General features: G+C 40.6%; 1 protein-coding gene across 1 annotated transcript in view; it reads right to left on the bottom strand.

The window, feature by feature from the left end:
* The window catches only part of RARS2 (arginyl-tRNA synthetase 2, mitochondrial), a 43923-nt gene that overhangs the window by 5408 nt on the left and 14441 nt on the right, over window positions 1-24074 (bottom strand). The window contains exons 5-14 of the mRNA XM_080938768.1: window positions 21613-21710; window positions 19480-19535; window positions 18345-18428; window positions 14724-14800; window positions 9214-9372; window positions 8493-8599; window positions 7222-7317; window positions 4840-4900; window positions 3020-3096; window positions 82-206 (exon numbers count right to left, since the gene is read on the bottom strand). Of these exons, the coding sequence (XP_080794894.1) occupies window positions 82-206; window positions 3020-3096; window positions 4840-4900; window positions 7222-7317; window positions 8493-8599; window positions 9214-9372; window positions 14724-14800; window positions 18345-18428; window positions 19480-19535; window positions 21613-21710 (940 nt within the window). The remainder of the gene's footprint in view (window positions 1-81; window positions 207-3019; window positions 3097-4839; window positions 4901-7221; window positions 7318-8492; window positions 8600-9213; window positions 9373-14723; window positions 14801-18344; window positions 18429-19479; window positions 19536-21612; window positions 21711-24074) is intronic.

Below are 24074 nucleotides of genomic sequence, written 5' to 3'. Positions count from 1 at the left end.
CTACATCAAAGTCGTCAAAGGTAGTTCTGATCAGGTTTGGTGGAAGTCCGTGAAAGCATGCAACTGCTGAAGAGGATTTACTCTTAATGGAAGCCATGTTCTGTAGCATCCTTGATTGAACTTCATTTAAGACATCTTCCAGAAAAGTGACATCTCCTCTTCGAGTCTTCATTCCCTTTACTATCCCGAAGGGCACATGCTGGCACCTGAGAAGGACAGGCATTTATTAACCAGAAGCTAAAAACTTGCTAGTGATGTGACTATACCTTAGCACTTTTTCAGAAAATAATTCAGACTTTTAACCCTCATAGTCCAGGTTTAAAAACTTACCAAATAAGTAGGATATAACCAGAAATGGCAAACATGGTGGTAACTCAAGCATTTGGAAGACAGAAGCAGGAGGATTAGGAGTTCAAGGCTAGCCTCTGCAGGGGACCCCGTTTCAAACCAACATTTTATATGGATTTCAGGTACATTTTCATGGACAGCTAGACTGAATTCATTTCCTTGCTATTGTGAAAGAGCATCCACCAACATAGAAATGCAGGTCTTCACAGTAGGATATGGAGCCCTTGGTACATATCCACAGGCCAGTTTGGTAACTACCAGTCTGACTGCAGTGACAGAGTCTCAATACAGTTTAAATTTGCATGTTGTGATGGTTAGTGATGCTGAATACTTTAAAAATGATTTATTGGCGCACACAGAGCTTTGTTGCTGCTGTTTTGTTTTTTTTGGAGACAGGGTCTCACTATACAAGCTCTGGCTGTTCTGGAACTCACTCTATAGACCAGGTTGGCCTCAAATTCAGAGTTCCTCCTGAATCTGCCTCCTGAGTGCTGTGCCAGCACTTACTAACTTTTAGAGACTTCTCTGTTCAGTTTCACAATCATTTTTTGCTTTGGCTGTTTTCCTGATTATTTGTAAGGTCTTATACATACCTGACATTACTAGAGCTCTTCTATCATGTATGGCTTGCAAAATGTCCTCCCACTCTGCATGCTTTCTTTCATTTGACTGTTTCCTTTAACACACACATGCTTAATTTTACGAGGTTTCATTTGTTAAATGTTATCCTTATTTCCTGAGTGAAGTGCTTTTTAGGAAGTCCTTATATTTGCCTTAAGTTTAAATTTTAAATCTTAAATACTTTTCCCTAATTTTTCTTCTAACAATGTAAAATCTTACTTAAAGGCCTATGATCCATTTAGAATCGACTTCTGTGCACTCTGTGAGACATAACTACTTTCATTATCCTACCTGTGGAGACCCACAATATGTGAGGTAACCCAGGCTCAGAAAAACACTCGCTGCTATGTTGTCTCCTAACGTGTACTGTGGGCACTTATGTAGAAGTCAGTTATGTGTAGCGGTGTCCTGGGAAGGTGGGGCGGGGTAGTAAACACACCTGCTATGAAAGTGGAAAGAGTAACAGTAGGTTGGGGAATTTAAGTGGGGAGATGTATGAGAAAAATGATATGTAAGACAATTACTTTGTAAGCTAATTAAAAATAAAATCAGTTTTAAAAGTCTGAATGGCAGTACTCTAAGTGGATGCATAAAACTGTTCCCAGAGCCATAAGTTCACTAAAAACTCCCAGTGGCAGGATGATGCCGCCTTATGACTCCCTAGGCCCCCAGACCACAAGTTCCTCAGTTGCCCACCAGACTTATGTAAGATATGATATGCATCAGTTATAGGACACTGAGAAATCAAGCTGGCACTGGGCTGGAAGTTCCCGCCCTGCTAGCTAGCTTTCATAATGCCAGCTGATAGGACAGGCTGGAGGAGAGTAATCAATAATCTTACTCACCTGTGGACCTGGCCTGCCAGGCAAGATGTGCCCATTGGTGTACACTGGCATGACTGTTACCGGGGTACTGGGGTAACTAACTGCTTCCTGATTTGACTTGAGTCCTACTCCACAGAAGGGAATTTATACCTGCCAATGTACACATACCTAGAGCTAACAGCATGGGCGGGTTAAGCCTTAATGAAAAAACTACTAGTGTTGTTTTGATAAGTGGACCACTCATGAAAGTACCTTCTAAGTGTTGTCAGCTTTGGTCAGAGAAACTTCTTTATCCGGTGGGCAACAGTGAATTCAGAGTAACTACAGAGTGACTGCTGAGTACTGAGTCCTAAATGTGCATCTAAATCACCCTCCAAGGTTCAGTGAACATTTTGGAATGCGAGTGGGTGCTGTGAGTGGGCAGAAGAAATATGAATCAAAGGAAGTAGAGATGTGTGGAACATGTCTTTAGGTATGGCAGGGACGATATATTAATGAACTCATAGTAGCTGTGAACCCGCCCAAGTCTGCCTCCCCAATTAAAACACTCCCACTTGGAATAGAGATGGGCTTATGATGCCCCACGCCTTCCTGAGGACATATAGATAGTTGTGAGTTGGTGAAGGGAGAGTCATTTTTGTCAGTACTATTGCCCCAAAAAAGTCATCCATGCGTTGATCAATAACACCTCACCCATGAACTTTAAGCAACTCTAACAAACCATTGGCAATGAAATAAAAATAAATAAATAAATAAATAGAAAGACTCATTGGGAAGGTGGCCAATAGAAGTGAAGAAGAGGAGACCAGTGTGAATATGAAAAAATGCAATCTATCTTAATGTGTGTGTGTGTATGCCTATATATATGTATACACACATTAAGATATCATTATATATAATCACAAATTGTAAATTAAAAAACAAAAGACAAGATGTAGGTTTTTGTAGTATACCAAAGTTTTACTTTACTGAGATAACTGTTTGTGATTAGATTACAACTTGCCTTTATAAGGAAGATGAAATGGATATTAATAACTGAAAACCAACACTCACAGCAGACATCATATATAAAATGATTAAATACAGTTATCAGGATGTAAATTAATACAGACTCAATTTGTCTTTCTATACAACATCTTACATAAATCACTGTAGTTGTGCCCTGAGGTTTGGCTGACATACGGTGCTAGTGACCCTGATCAGATGAGAAAGAACAGGGATCCTACCTTTCTGCCCATTCATATCCCATGAGCCTCAGCATTTGGAACACTTGCTGAAAATGCCTTTTTTGCCCTTTGTCTGCCTTAGAAAAAAAATTCAATGTAAACAAAACAAAGACAAATTTATAAATAAAAATAGGCTGGCCCTAAATAAAGTTAACATTAGAGTTTTATTAGACTAAACTCATTGTCAATATGTTTTTAATAAACACACTAGGTGCTGGAGAAATGGCTTAGTGCTTGCTAGCTGCTCTTCCCAATTTTGGTTCCCAGCATCCACACTGGGCAGGTCACAACTCCAGCTAAAGAGGATGTGATACTCTTTTCTACCCTGGGGGTACACACATGCACCATGCACACCCATGCACACACATACAAGCACAAACTCTCATTCATTCCCTCTCTCACATGCATAAATAAAAACTAAAATAAGTCTTTAATAAGGGCGGCAACACCTTAAAACAGGAGGGCACACGGACTCTGACTTTCAGAGTGTTCTATTTCATTTTTTTTCTTCCTCACGTGTTGTGATTTCTATTTCTAGAAGACCAAAGCTAGGCTGGAACAAGATGGTGGTAACTTCTTAGTCCTCTAACTTAGGGAGGCAGCACACGCAAAGGAAGAAGATACTAGAACCCAGTCATCAAGGAACCAACTCGAGATACAATGGCTTGGTTGGATGTCAAGGGTAGTCAGTGTGCTACGTGAGACAACCTCAGACACTTACACACTGCACAGTTCCATTTACACATCACCCTCAAAGTGACAGTTTTTGTAGTGAAGATCAAAGTGAGGGTCGAGAGAAAGGTGATTAACTGGTGGGTCATCAGCGAGTCTGATGTGGTGGGGACAGAGATCTGTGCATGTTACACAGTTCCATAAACACAGCCTATACAGCAATGCATAGAAAACCTCATGAGACTTGCATGTTTCTACATATAACCATCTGATTTGATATGGCACTTCATGTGTGTAGTAGGGTGCTAGTGAAGGACACACACAAATACTGCTGGTCTGAAATTTCTTGTCTTTAAGGTATTACAAAATTTTTAATGTTCTTTTAAAAACCTAATTCTAACACTATGCTTTATTTTATATATACCAGTAAGGTTTACATGTTAAATAACACTATAATACAATGGACTGATACAGTGTTTGCATCTCATTTAAAAATTTGAGAAGATTTATTTACAGGATGAGTGTTTTGCCTGCATATATGTCTGTATACCACAGGAGTGCAGTGCCTGACCTAACACTGTGTTGAGCTGTTTTTCTATTCCCTGATGCAATTTTAAACAGAAGAGGAAATTTTCTGGGTTACAAACTCTTCCCCACAAAACAAATTAAAATAATAATTTTTCCAAGTGCATCAGCAGGGCAAGCACAATGGTCTTGCAATAACTCATATATTTGATCATTTTCTTGAGTTTGGTAAATCTTTTCACTATGAAGCAATGTAAACTTGATTTCAAGTCTTTTTAAGAATAAGTTTAGAAAGAAGGCACTGTCTTAATCAACTTAGTATTTAATTATTTTATGTAGTTAGACAAAACAGCTCTTTGTAATTTTTCAACATATTTTCCTTTTTTTCTGATTTATGTGTGGGCACACATGCGAGCGGGCATTATGCCAAAATTCACATGTAGGAGTCAGAGAAGTGGGTAATCCATTCTTTCTCTCATTACCTGGGTTTTAGGAATTGAACTGACATCATCAGGTGGACAAGGCAAACAAGCACCTTACCCACTAGGCTGTCTCCCTGACCCTGGTTTTCTGTCTATCTCTCTCTAGTTTCATGAGGTAGGTTTTGTATTGTGATTACTTACAACATAAATCATTGTGTCAAAATTGTACTTGTCCATGCGATGTATAGCAGCTGCAAGGTCCCTGGGGACAAGAGAGGATGGGGTTATAATTATTTACCTGAGATGATTCTACTTAAAGTCTGTATAATTCTATAGCCTGGAGCATAAAAATTATCCTTTAGAGTCCAAGTATACTTTGGTAAGAAATAATGACAAAATTAGGTTTGAAAAATAAATCCAATGCCTTGAAAGATGTAATTTAAAAATCAACTAAAAATATCAAAGGCTGTAGAACAAATAATCATTAAATCATATTCACAAAAAGAAAACTAAAATCGTATCTTACAGGTGTAAGCATTTAATTGTTACTTTTCTGCAACATACTCTCTCGAATAACAGTAATCATGTAGACGACAAAAAGCCAAAGAGGACCTGCTTTCTAGTTGGTATTATTAAAATTTTCAATCTCTCAAAAGTGGTGACTTCTGCACTGAGAAGGCTCTTCAGTTGGACGGCTCGTGGTAGAGACTGCACATTCTATTCTCCTAGAGGACCAAGGCCAGCTCTCAGCACAAGAAAGGCAGCTCACAGCTGATGGAACTACAGCTCCAACAAACTCTTCTAGAACCAGGACTCACCTATACATACCCAGATACAGATGTATACAGAACACAAACGTATTTCATATTCTTACTTTTAATTACATAAAATACTTAGTTTGTAATACTTAAAATAATGAAAAATCAAAGATTATTCAAGTACTGAATGAAAATACTGACAAGAAGAAAACGCTTTTATATCCTTTGCAGTGTTGTAAATGATCAAAATCACCTTCCTGTCTAACTCATGATCCAGGCACCCCATGAAGTATGTATTCACACCCAAGCAAAACAATCTGTCTGTCTGTCTGTCTGTCTTTGGCAGGCTCTCACTAAGTAGCACTGGCTGAACTGGGCTCTGTGTAAGCCAGGCAGTCCTTAAACTCAAGAACTGCCTGCTTCTGACTCCAAAGTGATGATATTAAAGGCATTTGCCACCATACCTTCCTGACAGGAACTTCTGTCCTGAATAGAAATGTCTGCACACTTGTACAGGGCTTGAATTCTTTAATTTGCCTAGCAATAATTAGTTTCCATAATGAAGTTATATGTGTGTGTGTGTGTGTGTGTGTGTGTGTGTGTGTATACACATCTTAGACATTCCAGTGTTTCTCATTAACCCAGCTAAAAAGAGATGAACTCTTTAGCTGGGGACCCCTGTGGTTGAATTAGGAAAAGGCTGGAAGAAGCTGAGGAGGAGGGTGACCTCACAGAAAGACCAGCAGTCTCAAGTAACCTAGACCCCTTAGATCTCTCAGACACTGAGTCACCAACCAGGCAGCATACGCCAGCTGGTATGAGGCTCCCGACACATATACAGCAGAGGACTGCCTGGTCTGGCCTCAGAGAGAGAGACTCACCTCACCCCCAAGAGACTTGAGGCTCCAGGGAGTGGGGAGGTAGGGTGGGGTGGGGGTGGGTAGGCACATCATCCTCTTGGAGACCTGGGTGGAGGAAAGGGATAAGGAACTGTCAGAAGGTAGACCAGGAAGGGGATACCAACTGGACTGTAAAAAAAAAGATTAAAGAATAATGTTTTTAAAAAGATGAATTCTTTAAGGATCACTAAGAAAATTCATTGGTTGCCTGAAGTTATTTATAATAATGATGGTATTCAATAGCAAAAATACCATTACATTATAAAAGTGCTTGTGTAAGGCTGTTGGCATAGGTCAGTGGTATAGTGCTTGCCTAACATACATATAATTTGGGTTTATTCTTAGTACCACAATGACAGCAAACAAAAGAAATGTATAGTGGTTTATGAACTGCTTGAAACTTGGGCCTGGAGACAGTGGATGGACAGCTACTTCACTGTCCTGCCTTCTCTCCCATGTGTGAGTAGAAAGTGCACCCCTTATATATGAGTAATGAGTGCTCACTCCTACAGTGTCAGGTGGAGCCTACCTCTGCCTCAGCCTATTTGTCCACAATACAATGAGGCCTGACATTTACATGCATGTAAAATGGTCTTTCATGTGTGAGATCACCTGACAATGTGCACTTACTGAAAACATATGATTATGAAGAAACATAGAATGATGTGCTCTGCTATAAACAGATCGTGATATTGACTAGAATTTAAATATAGAATCCCACTCTTCTGATACTGAATCTTTCTGGAAATTGCAGTTGTCAATAGCTAGAAACCCGGTAAATATTCTTAAAATATTCAAGTAATAGGTCTACATTTTGCAACTGGGATTTTTTATGGCTGTAAGGATAGGCTGATACCCTGCAGTGATCGTAGGACAGAGACTACGGAGTCACACAGGCAGTGCCCTCCTTCCCAGATGCTACGAACCTGGTTGCGTAGAGGGACGTCCCGTCACTTCGCATCACGGTGCACACAGAAGAGAGGTCGCCAGTCCCAGAGAGATCTACTACAACACTTCCCTTTCTAGAAAATGACAGAGAGAAACAAATCAACACACTAGTTCTACTTTGGAGGTAAAATATCTCTAACATTTTTGGTAAAGCAGAAGCTATTTTTATTGGTCACAGAATAGTAGGTAGTGTCAGTTCAAGCTATAAGCAACAATGGTGAAAACCACCAAGTTAGCTGGAGGTGGTGAAAATTAATCCTCCAGCGATAGTTTCTCGCGTGTGTTAGGATGCTCCCCTCATGGCTGAGAATGTGAGCTGAAATGCACACAGTTCATTCTCGACACAGCTATGTGCACATTTCACAACACACAAATGCACGAAACATCAAGATACAATATAAAAACACAAAATTGTCAAGTTTCTCAAAAAGGAAAAAATTCTACTATGTGCAAGGCAACAATGCCAACAAGGATATACTACCATTGTCTGACTTTGTACCATTTTCCCTGCTACTCCCTGATTTCTCTGCCTCGCTCACTGAAAGCCTGTTATAGCATACCTATTTTTATAAGTTGTCTTAAATACTTTTGAAAATGGTAGTTTTAAAAAAGGTAACATTAAGCCACAAAAGCTTTCTATTTCCTGTCTTCACATGATTAACAGATTTACGAACCCAAGGCAGGCGGCATCATTTTAAAACTTTATACTTATAATAGGTGCCTCCCTTCCTCTTATAAATCTGAGATTTGGCTATGAAGGTGCTATGTTCAGCATATGAGAAGGCATCTTATTACTTCATGTATGATTCAGACAAGCCTTGAATGAATCCCAAGCCTCCCGTCTCAGCCTCCTGCATACAGATTACAGGCATGTTTCCCCATGCACAGCCTGGAAAAGTGCTTTTTTGTCTACAGAGTCTCACCATGTGGCCCTGACTATCATGGCTCGCAGAGAGCCTCCTGATTCTGCTTCCCAAGTGCTGACATTAAACGTTTGTACCACCACAGCTGGCAAAGGAAAGGACAAATGGCAAAAAAAGCTGAGAGACAATATCACTGTTACTTTCAAACCCGACTAAAGGCAGTGTATACCGCACAGGGGGCTGAGAGTGGTGTCGCACGCCTTCAGTCTGAGCACTTGAGAGGCAGGAACAGGAAGATCTGAGTCTGAGGCCAGCTTGGTCACCAGGGCAGCTAGTGAGTCCTAGTCGTAAAGAAAAAGGAGGAAAGAGTAGTAACTTGATCATACTCTGTTTTCTGTAGAAGTCCTTTGCTATCAAGCAACTTTAAGACATCTTGAGATTTTTCACGATAAAATGATTCTCCTGAGTATTCATGAAAGTATATTCCAAGACGCTAAGATTTAGAAATACAAGAAAAAGTGTTAGTTAAATTGTTTCACACAAAGACAAAGTTGAAGATGTCTTAGCAACTGTCACAAAGATGGGAAAAATAAAATGTAAACTCTCTAATGATCCACACACAATGACCCTGCTGCAGTCACAGGCACGTACGGCTTCTAAGCGGAATGACAGCATCGGGCATTTGCTCTGCAGTTCCTTAGTCACACTAAAGGACTCATGCAGCCAGGGGCACCTGCGGGGGCCCGTGCAGGTGCGGAAGGCGACAAGACCAGAAGTCTGCACCACACAGTAGAGCCCTGAGAAGGGCGTCCGTCAAACTGCAGACAGCCCTCCTCGCTGTCCTTCCACACAGCCACTCACTGTGGCCCGTGCTCCAGAGCCTCCTTTCCACCATCTAGTGCTATCTCATAACTCAACCCCTTGACAGAGGAAGGGCTGGAGCAGGGCTAACCCAGCTCTGCTAGGTTGTTTGGTATTTTGGCTCTCTATCCTAAGAATTTTCAACTAACCTAGGATCCACTCGTGAGGAAGAGCTTGCGCAGCAGGCTGTAAGCAGCAGCACTAGCCAAGCGACCCAGGAAATGAAGGGAGCAGGGAGGCAGGTACCTTGTAAATCTGGGTGTACTCTTCAATGCTCAAGTCCCGGAACCTCTGCCACAGCGACAGTGCCTTTGTGTCACCCAGTTCCAGTCGGTGGAAGAACTCGTGTGCCAACTTTGTTACATTTTTATCATCCATTGCTTCTTTATTAACTTGTACATAAACCTAAAAGTCCAGCAAACACATTATTATAATATGCTGTTATCTCCACAGAAGCCAAACACAATCCTGAGTCCCCGTGGAAAGTTAACCAAGAGGCCACATGGCAAAGAGCCCTTTCCCTCTTTCATTAAGCTGACAGTTTGGGGTCTTTTTTTTGTTTGTTAAAGTCAACTTACCATTCTTGAAAGTTCACAAGAAAGGCTAATCAAAGTAGTATGGCTTAACCCGTAAATAAAAGACAAAGGGAAGATTTCACAGCTACGTAAAACGGGTTCTTTATTGCTTGCTCTTCTGTATATGTCAACTGCAGATTCCTCTCCCTCCCTCGTCCATCTGTCTCACCACTACCAGCCTCCATTTCTCTCTACATGTCCCAGATTTCATGACTCCAGCTTCAGTTTCGTGACTCATTTCAGCTAACCAAGGCCATCTGTGTGTCTGCTGGATTGGAACCATACTAAGCTCTGGTGGTCAGCAAGGACTCCCTGGGCCCTGAACTATCAGCTTCAGATGGCTGAGCAGTGGAGGGCAGGGTCCCAGATCCCACACTCCACCACCCCATAAGCCCCAGCCTATTCCTGTGCACATGGTGTTCAGGTGCTAGTAAAAGACCAGCAAAACAGGTAATGATGGCCAAAAGAAGTACTTCTTAGAAAGCTTATCTACACTCCAATTTCAACTCTTAAGCATTATGTGGAACAGCATTTTTAAAGGTTTTTGGCACACACATCTCATGCATACACACAATGTACAAACAAATATACATGAACTGTTGCTAATTTTTCAGACTATATTCATTTCAGGTCTGGCTTAATATAGCGATCTCCAGTTCCATTCTATTTTCTGCAAATGATGTAATTCATTATTTAGGACTGAATAATGTTCTATTGGGGATAAACACACACACACACACACACACACACACCCCTTTATTTATACATTAAATGATTGATCTACTAGGCATATCTGGTTAAATATAATACTATAAAGAAGTGGGATTATCTATGAGCAGAAAGGGATCTACTGAGAGGAGGGAACAAGAAGCGCCAGGAAAACAGGACAAATGGGTGCAGAATGGAAGCTGGGAAGCAGAAAGGGAGTCATGTTGGAGACAAAAGGATATGAGTGAGAAGCAATCACAGAACATGACGGGGGTGTGAGTGAAGTACATGCCCCCAAATGTCAATAAAAACTTTTATGTTAACATTTTAATAAAATAAGACATGTAATCTATTATACAGTTAATCTATTGATGTGAATGTTTCTAGAAAAAAATACTAGAAATATTTTCCTAAAAAATAAAAATCAAAATGAAACAAAAACTATTCCTATATTTTAAAGTATCTAGTAAGTGGTGATAATCAAATTACCATTTGTATAATATATACAAATACTTTATAAAAGCATTTAATATAGAAATATTAGTAAGTATTTTAAATTTGCCTATAAATAACTATAAAACTATGACTGTCAACAGTTTAGAATTAGTTTCCTTCCATACACACATGTAATTCTGAAATTATATCCACAATTTAAAATTACAATTAATATAAATCCTTTATTTTAGGAAGTATGAATTTTGGAGACAACCAGAGAATAAAAAGGGAAATTTAAACTGTGGCTGCTAGTAAGACACACAGCATGGCATAGTATCGTGTTTCTGTGAATGAAAGCACACTTTATTTCCATCATCGGAATGTAAAAACCAGTTGTTTATCTAGGAACGAACAAACTAAGCATATCCAGCTTCCTTAAGAGGGTATTAATCTTCCCCTTTTAAGAGCTGTGATGCTGGAATTGCCAAACACCCTATGACTTTTGTTTGAAATGTCACTATGATCATATTGCCTGCTCTTGGGATGACATGCTTTACTATAAAGTAGTACAAAATGAAGGGCAGTGGAAACACTTTTTCATCCCCATCCTTTAAAATATGTGGCTGGAACCATTAGTCAGTTGGGCACAGTTAACTTTTTGGTGTACAGTTTTCAATGCCACCCTCTGATCATTCTTAGTAGTACTGAATTGTCAAGTTGACAAATGCCACACATGATTAGCATAACAGTGGCACCACAGACCCATTAATCCATTGTGTCTTCTGTCCTTGAATGCACTTAAATTTTACCTCATTAGAAACTCAGGTATAGGGCTAGAGAGATGGCTCAGCAGTTAAGAGCACTCACTGGCTGCACTTCTAGAGGTTCTGAGTTCAAATCCCAGCAACCACATGGTGGCTCACAACCATCTGTAATGGGATCTGACGCCTTCTCCTAGTGTGTGTGAAGAAAGTCACAGTGTACTCATCATATATGTATGTATACACATATAAAGTAAAAATTTAAAAAAGAAACTCAGTTGTAATATGAACAAACAAGCTCACTGTTCAGTGGTGTGCCATGCCTCAGGATGATGTTGTTCTTTTAAATAGACGACAAGAAAACGTACACATCCAACTTGATGCTTCTGAGATGGGCCATGAGAAATCTGTGAGCTAACTCTGGGCACACTGGGCACCCTTGGCGTGTAGGGACTCTAGGTGAAGTGGTGGTGGAGAGGACGCAGCCCGCAGTAATGAATGAGCAGGTGGGCTCCGAGGGCTAGGGGAACATGTCCATAGGAACAGAACCGGCCATGCCGTGGGCTCCGAGGGCTAGGGGGACATGTCCGTTGGAACAGAACCGGCCATGCCGTGGGCTCTGAGGGCTAGGGGGACATGTCCGTTGGAACAGAACCGGCCATGCCGTGCGTCTCTTAGTTACCCTGTGGGCTGTGATAAAATGCCCTGACACAGCAGCGGAGGGAAGGAGGAGCTTGCTGTGGTCCATGGCAACAGGAGCTGCTCACATTGCCTCCACAGTCATGAAGCAGAAAGAGACTGACGGCTTGTGCTTAGGAAGAGCTCACCTTTTTCTGCAGACCCAATCCCACAGAGTAATGCTACATCCTTATAAGGTGGAAGTTCACACACTTAAATCTCTCACAGGAATGCCAGAGACTTTCCCTCGCAGGTGTGCCAGGAGGCCCCTCTCTTAGGTGATTCCAAATCCTGTCAAGCTGACAATCGGCATTAACCATCTTACCACACATGCAGAGGACACATATAAAGACAAGTGTCATGGCACATGTTTAGGGTGTTGGAGCAGGCAGATCTCTTGCTGGTTAGCCAGCCTATCCTAACTTGTGAGCTCTGAAATAAGGCTACCAGCTTGAGATGGCTTACTAGTGTGAAAATCTGCATTTCTCCTCTGTTAAAAAATTCAGATACATTATCATTTGAAAGTCGGATTAACCAGGCAGTGGTGGTGCACACCTTTAATCCCAGCACTCAAGAAGCAGAGGTAGAGGCAGGTGGATCTCTGTGAGTTATAACTCTAGCAACATTATGACAGGTTGCTGCTATATTCCACAAGAATTTTTCTATGAGTTTGAATAAGCAGTATGCAATGAAGTAAGTTTAAAATCTGTATCAAGCAAGATGGACTAGCTGGTAAACGCACTTGATATCCAAGGTTGATCACATGAGTTCAGTTGCCTGGACCTAAATAAGGGTGAGAGGGGAGTTAACTTCCAAAGGTTGTTCTGCAACTTCCATCCTCTCCACATGGCAAATATACAGCCAGATACACATCACACATGCCAGTGAAACAGCTTAATATCTGCAGAATAAAGATCAGATGCCATTGTGTATTCTTAAAGATGTCCTAGTGATGAGAACGGGTGACAGAAACAAACGAGGACAAGCGACTGACGCACTGTACTAGATGGTCTTTCGGAACTTAACAGAAGCCATGCTCGCTCACCCGAGAAGAGGACATCTCACTGGAGATACTCCGCTCATCACAGTAGCCCACAGGCAAGCCTGATGACTGACATGAGCAGGAAGCCCTCGGTATGTAAGAAAGCAGGTGAGCAAGCAAGCCATGAGGGGCACGCCAGGAAGCAGCATTCCTCTATAGACTCTGCATTCCTTCTTGCCTTGGCTTCCATCAATCATGAACCAGTTAAACAGCATTGAGTGGAAGAGTAAAACAAGAATGATTCAACTGGATGATTCCAGTCTCTTAATCCCAGCTGATTCCTCAAATCCACCGAGCAGAAACACAGACTGATAACTGAAAATATTACAATAAACAGTCCTCCTGATAGTCTTTGAGGAATTTCCAAACTTCCTTCTGCAGCTTCACATGCAGACCTCCATCAACAACACTTTTCTCAGCTTTACCTCCAAGTTTCCACAATAGCTGATTGGGCTCCAAGTAGTCAATGGCTTTTCTAGCTCAAATTTTCAAACACTTCCATGATCCTTCAGAGCACAGTCAGGTCTGTCACAGCAATACCCCACAGACATGCTACGTGGTGTGCACCTACTAATCTATCAATTTTTTTAAAATTATGCCTTCACATTACTAGTTGATGCAGAGATATTACTTTTATAGCAAAGAGAAAGTTGTTCCATGTGGCCCTTCCTACTGCTGAGAGACATACAATGTTTTTAATCGACCTATTCAGAGTCTGGAGGCAACCATTCCTCACTTGGGTATGGCACTCTGGCTCACATACCGAGTAACTTGGAAAGCTGTTAGCTTTGAGTGGAACCCGGATGGAGCAGGAGGCTCCTTAACAGCCCCAGACCGCTGTGCACACTGCTTTACCACAAGGACCATATGATCAAGTAGAGCTGCTAGCATCTGAAATGTCAGTGGCAGCTCCTGGTACCAATTTCTGTTCTAGTTAGGGTTCTGTGAATGTAATAAAACACCTTGACCAAAAACAACTTGGGAAGCAAAGGGTTTATTTGGTTTACTCATTCCAATCACAGCCCAGCACTAAGGGGAAGTCAGGGAAGGAACCTGAGACAGGAACTAAAGCAGAAACAATGGAGGAAGACTGCTTACTGGTTAGCTCCTTTTGGCCTGCTCACTTTGCTTTCTTATACATCCCAGAACCACTTGCCCAGGGTGGCCCTACCCATATGGACCATTAATCAGGAGAATACCCCACATACTTGCCTACAGACAATTTGGTAGAGGTATTTTCTTAGTTGAGATCTCTTTTCAGATGACTCTAGCTTGTGTCAAACTGACAAAAATCCAGAATCATAGTTTTACGTACACACTTCTCACTCAAAACAATGTAGCTTAGCCTCTCCTCTTCTCCCAACCTGAACTGGCTTTCACATTCACCTCTCTTGAAACAACGGTCTAAGCTTCCCTGCCCCTGACAACAGTCAAACAGTATATCCAAAAATGAAGAACAGAAAGGCTCATGTACCCTACGCTGGTTTAGGGTACAAGTGTAATGAGGGGAATTGTGGGGTGGGGGGAATCCCTACTGTGGTTATCTTACCAACTTACATCAAAAAGATGCTGCAAAGGATTGGTCTGCAGTTTCTCTTCATAGCCAAACAGCTGGAAACCAGTTCCCAGCAGACCTATCAAGACAATGAGTGAATAAAAAAATACAAGACAAAATAGTAGAGAATAGTCATGGTGAGAAACAAGTATAATTCTATAAAAAGATGAACTTCTCAACTATATATTCTGAACTATTGCAAATATATCACTGAGTTTAAAAGACTATGAGTTCATACAGCAAAATTCTAGGACACTTGTCTTTTCACTAATGGTTCCCAGTGACTCCTTGGCAGACAATATGAAAACAAACCTTGTGAGGTACTAGAAATTCAAAATTGTACTGATACACTAAAAACAACAACAACAACAAACCACTGATGAGAAGTGACTTTAAACGTTAAAAAAATAACTAAAAAACAACAAACGAAAGGCAAAAATCTGAAAGGTGCAATCACCGCTCCTATCCAAGGGAACAAGTGTGGCGCTGTGGGTCTTTGCCTTGTGGAGGTAGCCTTGCTAGAGGAAGGGGCTCCCGGGGATACAGGCCTTGCAGTTTGCTAGCCTGGCTCCCCTTCCTGTCTGCACTGTGCATCCCGACTGCAAACACCATGACCAGCCACCACCCCGTCCCTGTCCCTGCTTTAACACCCCCACCACTGACTATGTGCCTTCTTAAATCAGAAGCCAAAATTAACATCTCTTTACTTATGTTTCTTTTGCCGGATATGTATGAAAAGGATTGTTCCTACCCAAAGTAGTCAGCCCCAGGCTCATGCTGCCCCTTTATGCCAATTAGCTAATTATATTGGATTGTGAAACTGAACTCCCACCGGTGGGATAAGACACAGTAAGGGATGAAAGAGGACATCTGGGCAATGTGGTCGCTAGTCTAGTTTGGGTTCTGGTGCACCCTTTTTTCAAAATACTGTCTTCCTAGGTAGCTTTTGCTTTCAATGTGTGCTTTGTTGGGGAAACCAAGATTATTCTGTTTCTAACAAGGTGTTGGGTTCTAATAAAGGAAAACTAATATGACAGCCACCTAGTTTATCAGTCTGTGATGTTCAGACATAGTAGTAGTTTGAACTAAGTTTGGAAAAATTCCTAATTGAAGTTTTAAACTTTGAAGGATTGTGAATATTTATATTCTTAATATTAACACTGCTAAACGACGACTAAAAGGGCAAATACAATCTGACTAATGTTTATATAATGTCAATTAGAATTTCATATCAAAAACTTATCTAAAGTAGCTTACTGATGGCTGCTTCTCTTCTTTTGCTTTTTGATACAGAGTTTTGCGTGTGTGTGGGGGGGGCGGGGCTTGGCTGTCCTGGAACTAGATGGGTAGACCAGCTGGCCTCAAATTCAGAGATCTGCCTGTCTCTGCCTCCTAAGTGCTAGGACTACAGGTGTGCACCATACCCAGTCATTTTTATCAAAGATTTAAACATTTTTTGCTTTATTTACATGTGTTTGCCTGCAAGTGTGTGTAGCACATGTCTCCCCAATGCCGCAAAGGAGATCCTCTGAGACTAGTTAACAAGTGGCTATAAGCTGCCATGTAAATGCTGGGAACCTAACGTAGATCCTCTACGAGAGCTACAGTGTTTCAACTGCTTAGCCATCTCTTCAGCCCCAGTGCTCATTTTTCTAAGTGAGACTCAGCACAGAGCAGAATGCTATTGCACGCAGGGGTACGCAATATTCTAGATCCCAGAGAGCAGTGAGAAAGATGACAAACATTCTGTGTATTTTAAAAGAAAAACCAAAGTGTTTATGGCTCAGGGTAACAAGCAGAATGTGGGAAGATGCGAAGTGTGTCTAAAAAGATGGGAAGAGTAAAGACTGCTCCATTTAACATTCAGTCTGGTATATATGCTGAAAGCTAGGTCTGTGCACAGCAATCATGTGCCAACTCTTAAATGGGAGAGTTGAAAGAATGTTAACTCTTTTCATTGATTAGAGAATTCCTTTCAAGGAAATAGTACTGAAACCCTGCAGCCAGAATCTGATGATTACTCATCACACACCGATGTTGCTCTGACTCGTTTAGCCCAGTCAAAGGGATTCATAGTGATGTTACCTAGGAAGTCTTCACTGCTGTACCTTCAAGACTGTTTAAACCTTCACTACCCGCTGCTGTGAACTGACACTTTTTTTTTTTTTAATGGAGGGTGTGTTCTCTGTGTCTTCACTAGTGAGCAGACTATCAACAGGTTTAAGCTCTATTTCTATGATCTGGAGACATTTTTTAATAGCAGAAATAATACTACTCAGAAGAGAAGGTTATGATAAATCTCTTATGAAGAAGCTTCTTTGGAAATGTTACGTTTGGAGAAGGCCAACATCACATCTTCTTACTATTACTATCGTACTGAGCAGAGTGGATACAAGAACAGCTAAGGCACAGCCTATGCCCTCGGAAATTAGCAGCGTGTAGGGAAAACAGCACACAAGGCACTAAACAAAAATCCTAGTTGGGGAGTGTAGCGAGAATCTCTTAAGCATCGCCTTAGTAAAAGCTTATGGCCAATGAGCTGAGACAGAAGATGGGAGGTGGGACAGCTGGCAGGGATAGAGAGAAGAAGCGCAGGGATTCGCACAGGAACACAGGACAGAGGCATGGGGGCTGGGTAACCAGCCATGCGGCAGAATCAGAATAGAGGAATGCGATGATCAATATAGGAGCCAGACGGAGAACAGCCAAAGCTTATAGCCGAGGTATTTGAAAGCATAACTGCAATCTCTGAGTCCTTATTCTTGGAGCTCGAGCTCACGAGGGAAACCCACTTTTACAAAGAGCAGCCTTCTGGGAATGTGGTGATGTGCAAAGACCACATGTCTCTGTCACAGAATATGGCACTACAGTTCCACCTTAAAAACACTGTATTCAGTGTGCAAGCAGTCCCTCACAATGACAACTCCATCGGCCTTGCCCTCCTCATACCTACATGACTGGGTTAGATGAACCGCAGTGTTTCTGAATAAACAGCGAGTGACCTTAGACGTGATATGGCATGCAACTCTTTAGGTCTCTCCCTTTTTCTTTGTTTCCTTTTAACTATCTATTCCAATAGAGAGTTCAAGGGAAAGCTAAAGAATCACACTTTGTTTCACCTCTGGGCCACTCACTAATATAGTAACAGATCCTAAATTTCATAGGATGGTCTGGGTGTGGGGCTAGAGGGTTGAAATGAAGAGTGGGGAGGTGCTGGAACTAACATGAGATCTAAGAATGGCAGGCTGTGGACAAGACTGGAATACATAGTTAGAAACTTATTTCTTCTCTGTGTATTCATTTCTACATTTAATCAATAAAGATAAGTTACTCTTCTTTATTAACGGCTTAATATGTTAAGTATACTAATTTATTAGGTATATGCCAATGAATTATATGGTGAGTTTTATATAGAATATGTAAGTCGATAGGCAGGTATAGCTCAGTGGTAGGACATGTACCAGGTATACCCGAGACCCCGGGTTCAATTCCTAGCATAGCAGGTTCATTATATTGGTTAATCCAATAGGGACCGTCTACACGCCATAAAGATGACCAAGGGGCATGATACTTGAAACAATTACGCCATATAATAAAATGAAAAGCATGCCAAACATACTTACCAAACTGCATGCCCCAATCTCCAATGTAATTTATTCTTGTTACTTGATGTCCTAAAGCTTCATTTAGATTTGCTATAAAATTTCCTAGTCATAAATAAAATATAATCTTGTATTTATTTATTATTGGCTTTAAAACTTAGTACTTCTCTATTACCAAGTTATAAGACAGAAAAACCCTTTTAATAAAACTTTTATTTTAAATAGAATTTTAATATTTAATAAAACTCAGTTATTAAAGCATTCATAATATGTTTACTTGTATATGGATATGAAGTAAGGAATTACTTAGAGATGTTATTCCAAAGGTTCCTGTAATTCTCACAAGAAGAGAATTTTCTTCAGTATCACTATTGGCACTTGGAAACATGTTAATTACTATTCTTAGCTATTTCCAAGGACAAAAGAGAACAGAATCTTAGTAATGAAAGAATATGCCATCTAGGGGGCTAGAGAAACAGCCTAGCAGTTAAGATTATTTGGTTCTGAGCTCCCACATGAGGATGCTCACAGCTACCTGCAACTCTTAACTCCAAGGCATTTGATGCTTTGCATTCATGTACACCTGTCCTCTCTCTCTCTGTCTCTCTCTCTCTCTCACTCTCTCTCACTCTCACTCTCTCTTTCTCACTCTCTCTCTCTCTCTCTCTCTCTCTCTCTCTCTCTCTCTCACACACACACACACACACACACACATACTGAAGCTTTACAACTTGAAGTAGTTTTGGTATTCCTAATTCTAATATTCCTAAGGTTTCTTACAGAAATTTTTAGTCTTGAAAATTGTAATTAAGTGCTGAGAGTGAATTTATTTAAAATTATTTGAAGAAAAGAATCTGTAATATTTCTGCCAATCCCATAGAAATAACTTGTGACTTTTTAATTTTTTGCCTCTTTCGTGACTCTCTATGCATAACAATTAAAAATCACAACACACATACCATTGAAAACTGATTTCTATGTCTTTTTCTGTTGAAATAAACTTTGGTTTTTGAGCTGTAAACCTATTTTCCAATCTAGTCAAATTTACTTAGCTCTTCTTCGTTCATACCTTCCTTTTCATTTAAACCCGACCACTGCACTCATTCTAACCCATGTCACCAGGCTGTCTGGTGTTTTCTGTGGAAGGGACACTTACCTATGATGGTGGAGCGCAAATGTCCAACATGAAATTTTTTGGCAATATTAGGTGAGCTGCAAAAATTGCAAGAGTATTTTCTTATTCCAATAGAAACATTGGGAATAAACTAGATAATGTCCACAGGCTGGCATAATTAGGGAGCACGGCTTTGACAGTTCAAGAGCAGTGAGATAAATTAGAATTGAAAAGATTAACCTTATTATTGACCAACAATTATTGATCCTGTGATTCATAATGTAGTCTGATATTCAGAAATGGCGCACGTATGAAACAAATTATTTTAAGATTAGTGCTGGAGAGAAACTCTATGTTCTATAGTATCAAACAGTAAGCTAAGGTTTAATTCTTCATATAAAAATAATTTTTCATATAAATATATTAAAATGTCGAATTAGTATGCAAATTAGCAAATGGTAAACGTTTTTATGGGAATTATTGTTTTAAAATAAATTATGATGTTATCACTAAATGTTTAATTTATATTCCTGTTTTATATTTTATATACCTATATACCCAAGGTTTTATAAGAATTCTTAGGCACGGCCAGTAGGATGGCTGACAAGCCCGGTCACCTGAGCTCTCACATGTTCAGAGGAGAGAAGTGACTCCTCCGGGCTGTCCTCTGACCTCCATGCAGGTACCACAGCATACAAATACTCACACATACTAACACATATATGTACGTTAAAAAATTAAATTTCATGGGCAAACATAAGTTGGCGTAGAGGTTTAAGAAGGCCTCTTCGGGCTCACACACATGGGTCTGCGACGTTTGTGGCAATGCTCGCCTGCGCTGCACGGCGGACTTCCCACAGCCTTGGTTCTGTCCACGTGTGAACTCTGCGCACACAGCATGCCCACCGTGATGATGACTGCTCCTTAGTGTCCTTGTCCTGTTGAAGTCCTCTTTCTCTTTGTCAGACAAACACATCTTTAACCTCAGTCTTAACCGCTATGGTTACACTGCACAGACTGAACAAAGATCCTGTCCCATAGGCAGAGCACTGTCTCAGCAGTCAGCCTCAGTTACACACTGCTGTGAGTTTTCCAGAGTCTGCCTTTAGAATCTAAGCGCAGAGTACTTGTGCAATTTGGAAAAACCCTTCCTCCGACTGTCCAACTTGTAATCATAACTAAATTTTAAAAATTACCTAAGGAACAGAAACGAGGTGGCAGACACAAGACATTTCCCACAATACATATATTTTAATGTAGGAGAGACCTGGGGAGATAGCTCTGTCAGTACACCTGCTGGCTCAAAAGCATGTGGCCCTGAGCTTTATCTCCAGAACCCACGTACAAAGGTCAGGCCTGGTGGCACGCCGCTGTAATGTCAGTTATTTTTCTTTTAATAAAAAAATCTAATTACAATTACAAGGCTTTGTTCTTTAGTTATTCAGTTATGCTAACACCCTTGATAGAGTAGTGAACTATATTGTTCTGCCTTAAAAATTAACTAAAGTGAAAAACTAGTTTTTAAGAAAAAAAAATCAAACAAACCATAGTAATTGGGCTGGCAAGATAGTAAAATGGCTTGGCAAGCAAGCCTGAGATCTGGGTTCAATTCTCAGCACCCAAATAAAAGCCAAGGGAGAGAACAGACTCCACAGCGTATTCCCCTAACATATGTGCTGTAGCACACACACACAAAATAATGAATAAAAACATGAAAGCACTGAGTCTTTAATTTAGAAAAAAAAGCCATAATGTGAGTTGGAGAAATGTAGCTGAGTTGGTAAGAGTACTTCTCTTGCATGAAAGAGTTTCTGCGTTCCAGCCCTAGCTCTGCATAAAGGTACTCAGGGTACGAGCCCAGAAGTTCAAGGTCACATCTCTAGTTCAAGGCCAGCCTGGAACACAGAAGATCCCGTCACAAAATAAATAAATAAATAAATAAATAAATAAATAAATAAATAAATAAAATAAAATAAAATAAAAAGAAAAAAGGCAAAACCATCTTGGATTCATAAAATATTGATTTTTGTCATTTCTTTATTCATGGTTTAGTGATTGATCCACTGCAATCCTAACGAGATAATAATGTCGCTCACTGTTATTCAGTGAAAACTCAATCAGGGTATAATCTCCATGTTATCACTGGGCTCAGCACACAGATCAACAGTCACTTACCTGAATTCAACCACAATCCTCTTCTGGGGAAGACCCGAGAAAAGTTCACTTCTTAACCCGTATTTTGAGCCATCTTCGGTTACTTGTTGCAACACTGCCTGAAAAACAGTGTGATTTAGAGACAGCAACTAAGTAACTGTTTCTAACTGCTGTGTTACTGAGAAGGAAATGCTGCCAACCTGTCTCAGCACTGTACAGACCTGTGAGCAGCAGTAGGCTACTGTGAGCATCACTGGCTGCTCACTCCTCTGAGCACTTACAGTGTGAAATAAGGGTGATGGGCTATTCCTCACAGTAGGGCAGTCGATGGCCCTTAAACATCAGGAACTTGAAGCTTTGCGAGGTTAGGCTAACTGCCAAAAGTTCCACAGAAGAGCCAAAAAGCAGGATCAGATCAGTTACTGAGTGAAGACTGTTACGAAGACAAAGGAGGGCTTTATTTTGTTAACTCAACCCTCTCAGCGCTTCAGAGGTGAGCACTATGCTCACTACCGAGGGAAGAGCACAGGTTAATTTTCCTAAGGTCATAAAAGCCCGGCTGATAAGTTCTTAAGTGTAGGCCCATAAACCTAGCTCCCAGGGTGTGAAAGATCAGAAATTCAAGATCACCACTGGCCTCACCTCCAGTTCAAGGCCAGCCTGCCATATAGGAGATGAGAACTGAAAAGCAGAAATTCTCCCAGTCAAGAGAATGTGTTAATTAGTTACCGCATGCCAGCTACTGTTGCTTCTGTGCTAATTCAAGATACCAAGCAGAGCCAGTGAACACATAGGAATATGTAATTAACTGCCTGTTGGCTCTACAAATGATAGATAAAACCTGACAGAACACTGGTAACTGGATACTAACCCCAGAAAGCTCTGAATACCCAAGAAACAACTCACAGACCTTATGAAGCTCAAAAAGAAGGAAGGCCAAAATATGCAAGCCTCAGTCCTTCTTAGAAAAAAAAAGGAAAAAAAATGTGTACTCATCATATATTATTATGTAACAAATTTTGTGAGCTATAATATTTCATAAAATAACTTAATAAAAAAACCTGACAGAAACCCCCATAACATATTCTAAGTTAACTTCTATTTAGTAACATGGAGCTATAGTATAGGTCAGAGTTCATGTGTTGCTTTTGTGCAGGTTAGAACACATGGCTTTATGCAGGTTTTTATAAGATCTTCTTAGTCATGTGTAATTTTAGTTTTTCTTATGTGTATGAGTGTTTATGTATACTAGAGGACCACATGGTGCCTGCAGCGGCTGAAAGAGTAGGCAGAGCCCCTGGGAGCCAGTGCTGCAGACGGTGCTGGGAGCTGAATCTGGATCCTCTCAAAGAGCAAGTGCTCTTAGCCTTGGTGCCATCTCTCCAGGTCCCCAGTTGTTTGATTTGGAACTACTGCTAGAAAGTATTGCTTTTACTCTTGTTGGGTTTGCATTGCTAACTTTATCTGGGGCCTTAAAAATGTAGTGTATGGCAAGAACTGTATTAATTATCAAGAACTAGTTAATATAGTCAAGAAGTGAGATAAAGCATATGGTGCATGCTTGTAACCCCAGCAACTCAGAAGGTCAAGCCAGGAGGAACCTGAGTTATTGGCTAGGCTAGGCTACACGGTAAGGCCCTGACTCTGTTTTGTTTTTTGACCCACTGAGTCTAATTAATGCTGCCCGTACATTCTCTGGTACGTGGGCATCCAGTACAGCATGTTCAATCTACTAGGGGCCACACCTTTGAAGAAAACCAATTTACTCTTTTATAGAAGCTATCAAATATAAATGAACAGTTTTCAACTTTAAAATGTCTAGGAGGGGGGCTGGAGAGATGGCTCAGTGGTTAAGAGTATTGACTGCTCTTCCAGAGGTTCTGAGTTCAAATCCCAGCAACCACATGGTGGCTCACAACCATCTGTAATGGGATCCAATACCCTCTTCTGGTGTGTCTGAAGACAGATACAGTGTACATATATATAATAAATACATTAATAAAATTATAAAAAATGTCTAGGAGGCACTATTGTTCCGTCATGTTCTAATAGCTGAAAGCACTAGAATCTAACACATTTGCTGATATGCATGTGTGAATATAAGCTGTACTCATGTAAATATTCAGGCATAAAAGGTTTTAATCAGAAGTGAAGTCTTTGACATTTTCATTTTTGGAGCTTAAGGAACTCAATGGATACCCCAACTGGCTGTTACTCTGTCTAACATTGTCCTTCCTATGGAAGACTCCTATCCCCTTGCTTTTCTCATTCCAGGCTGACTGTTCCCTTTTGCCTGTCAGCAGGACTCTAAGTCATTCACCACTACTAACTTGTCTGGTCAATTCTTTAGTATTAAAATCATTATTTCTATGAGATCATAAAATAAATGTGGCTTGAATGTATTCACTACCTATCGGCAAAACTTATGTAGTGATATCACAAAACAGTTCCTCCTTTTGGTAGAGCATGCAAAGTTGGATTTG

The sequence above is a fragment of the Micromys minutus genome, assembly GCF_963924665.1.
Source record: "Micromys minutus genome assembly, chromosome: 26".
In the NCBI taxonomy this organism is placed as follows: domain Eukaryota; kingdom Metazoa; phylum Chordata; class Mammalia; order Rodentia; family Muridae; genus Micromys; species Micromys minutus.
Note: the sequence above shows the minus strand (reverse complement) of the source record. Positions and strands in the feature narration are given on the sequence as shown.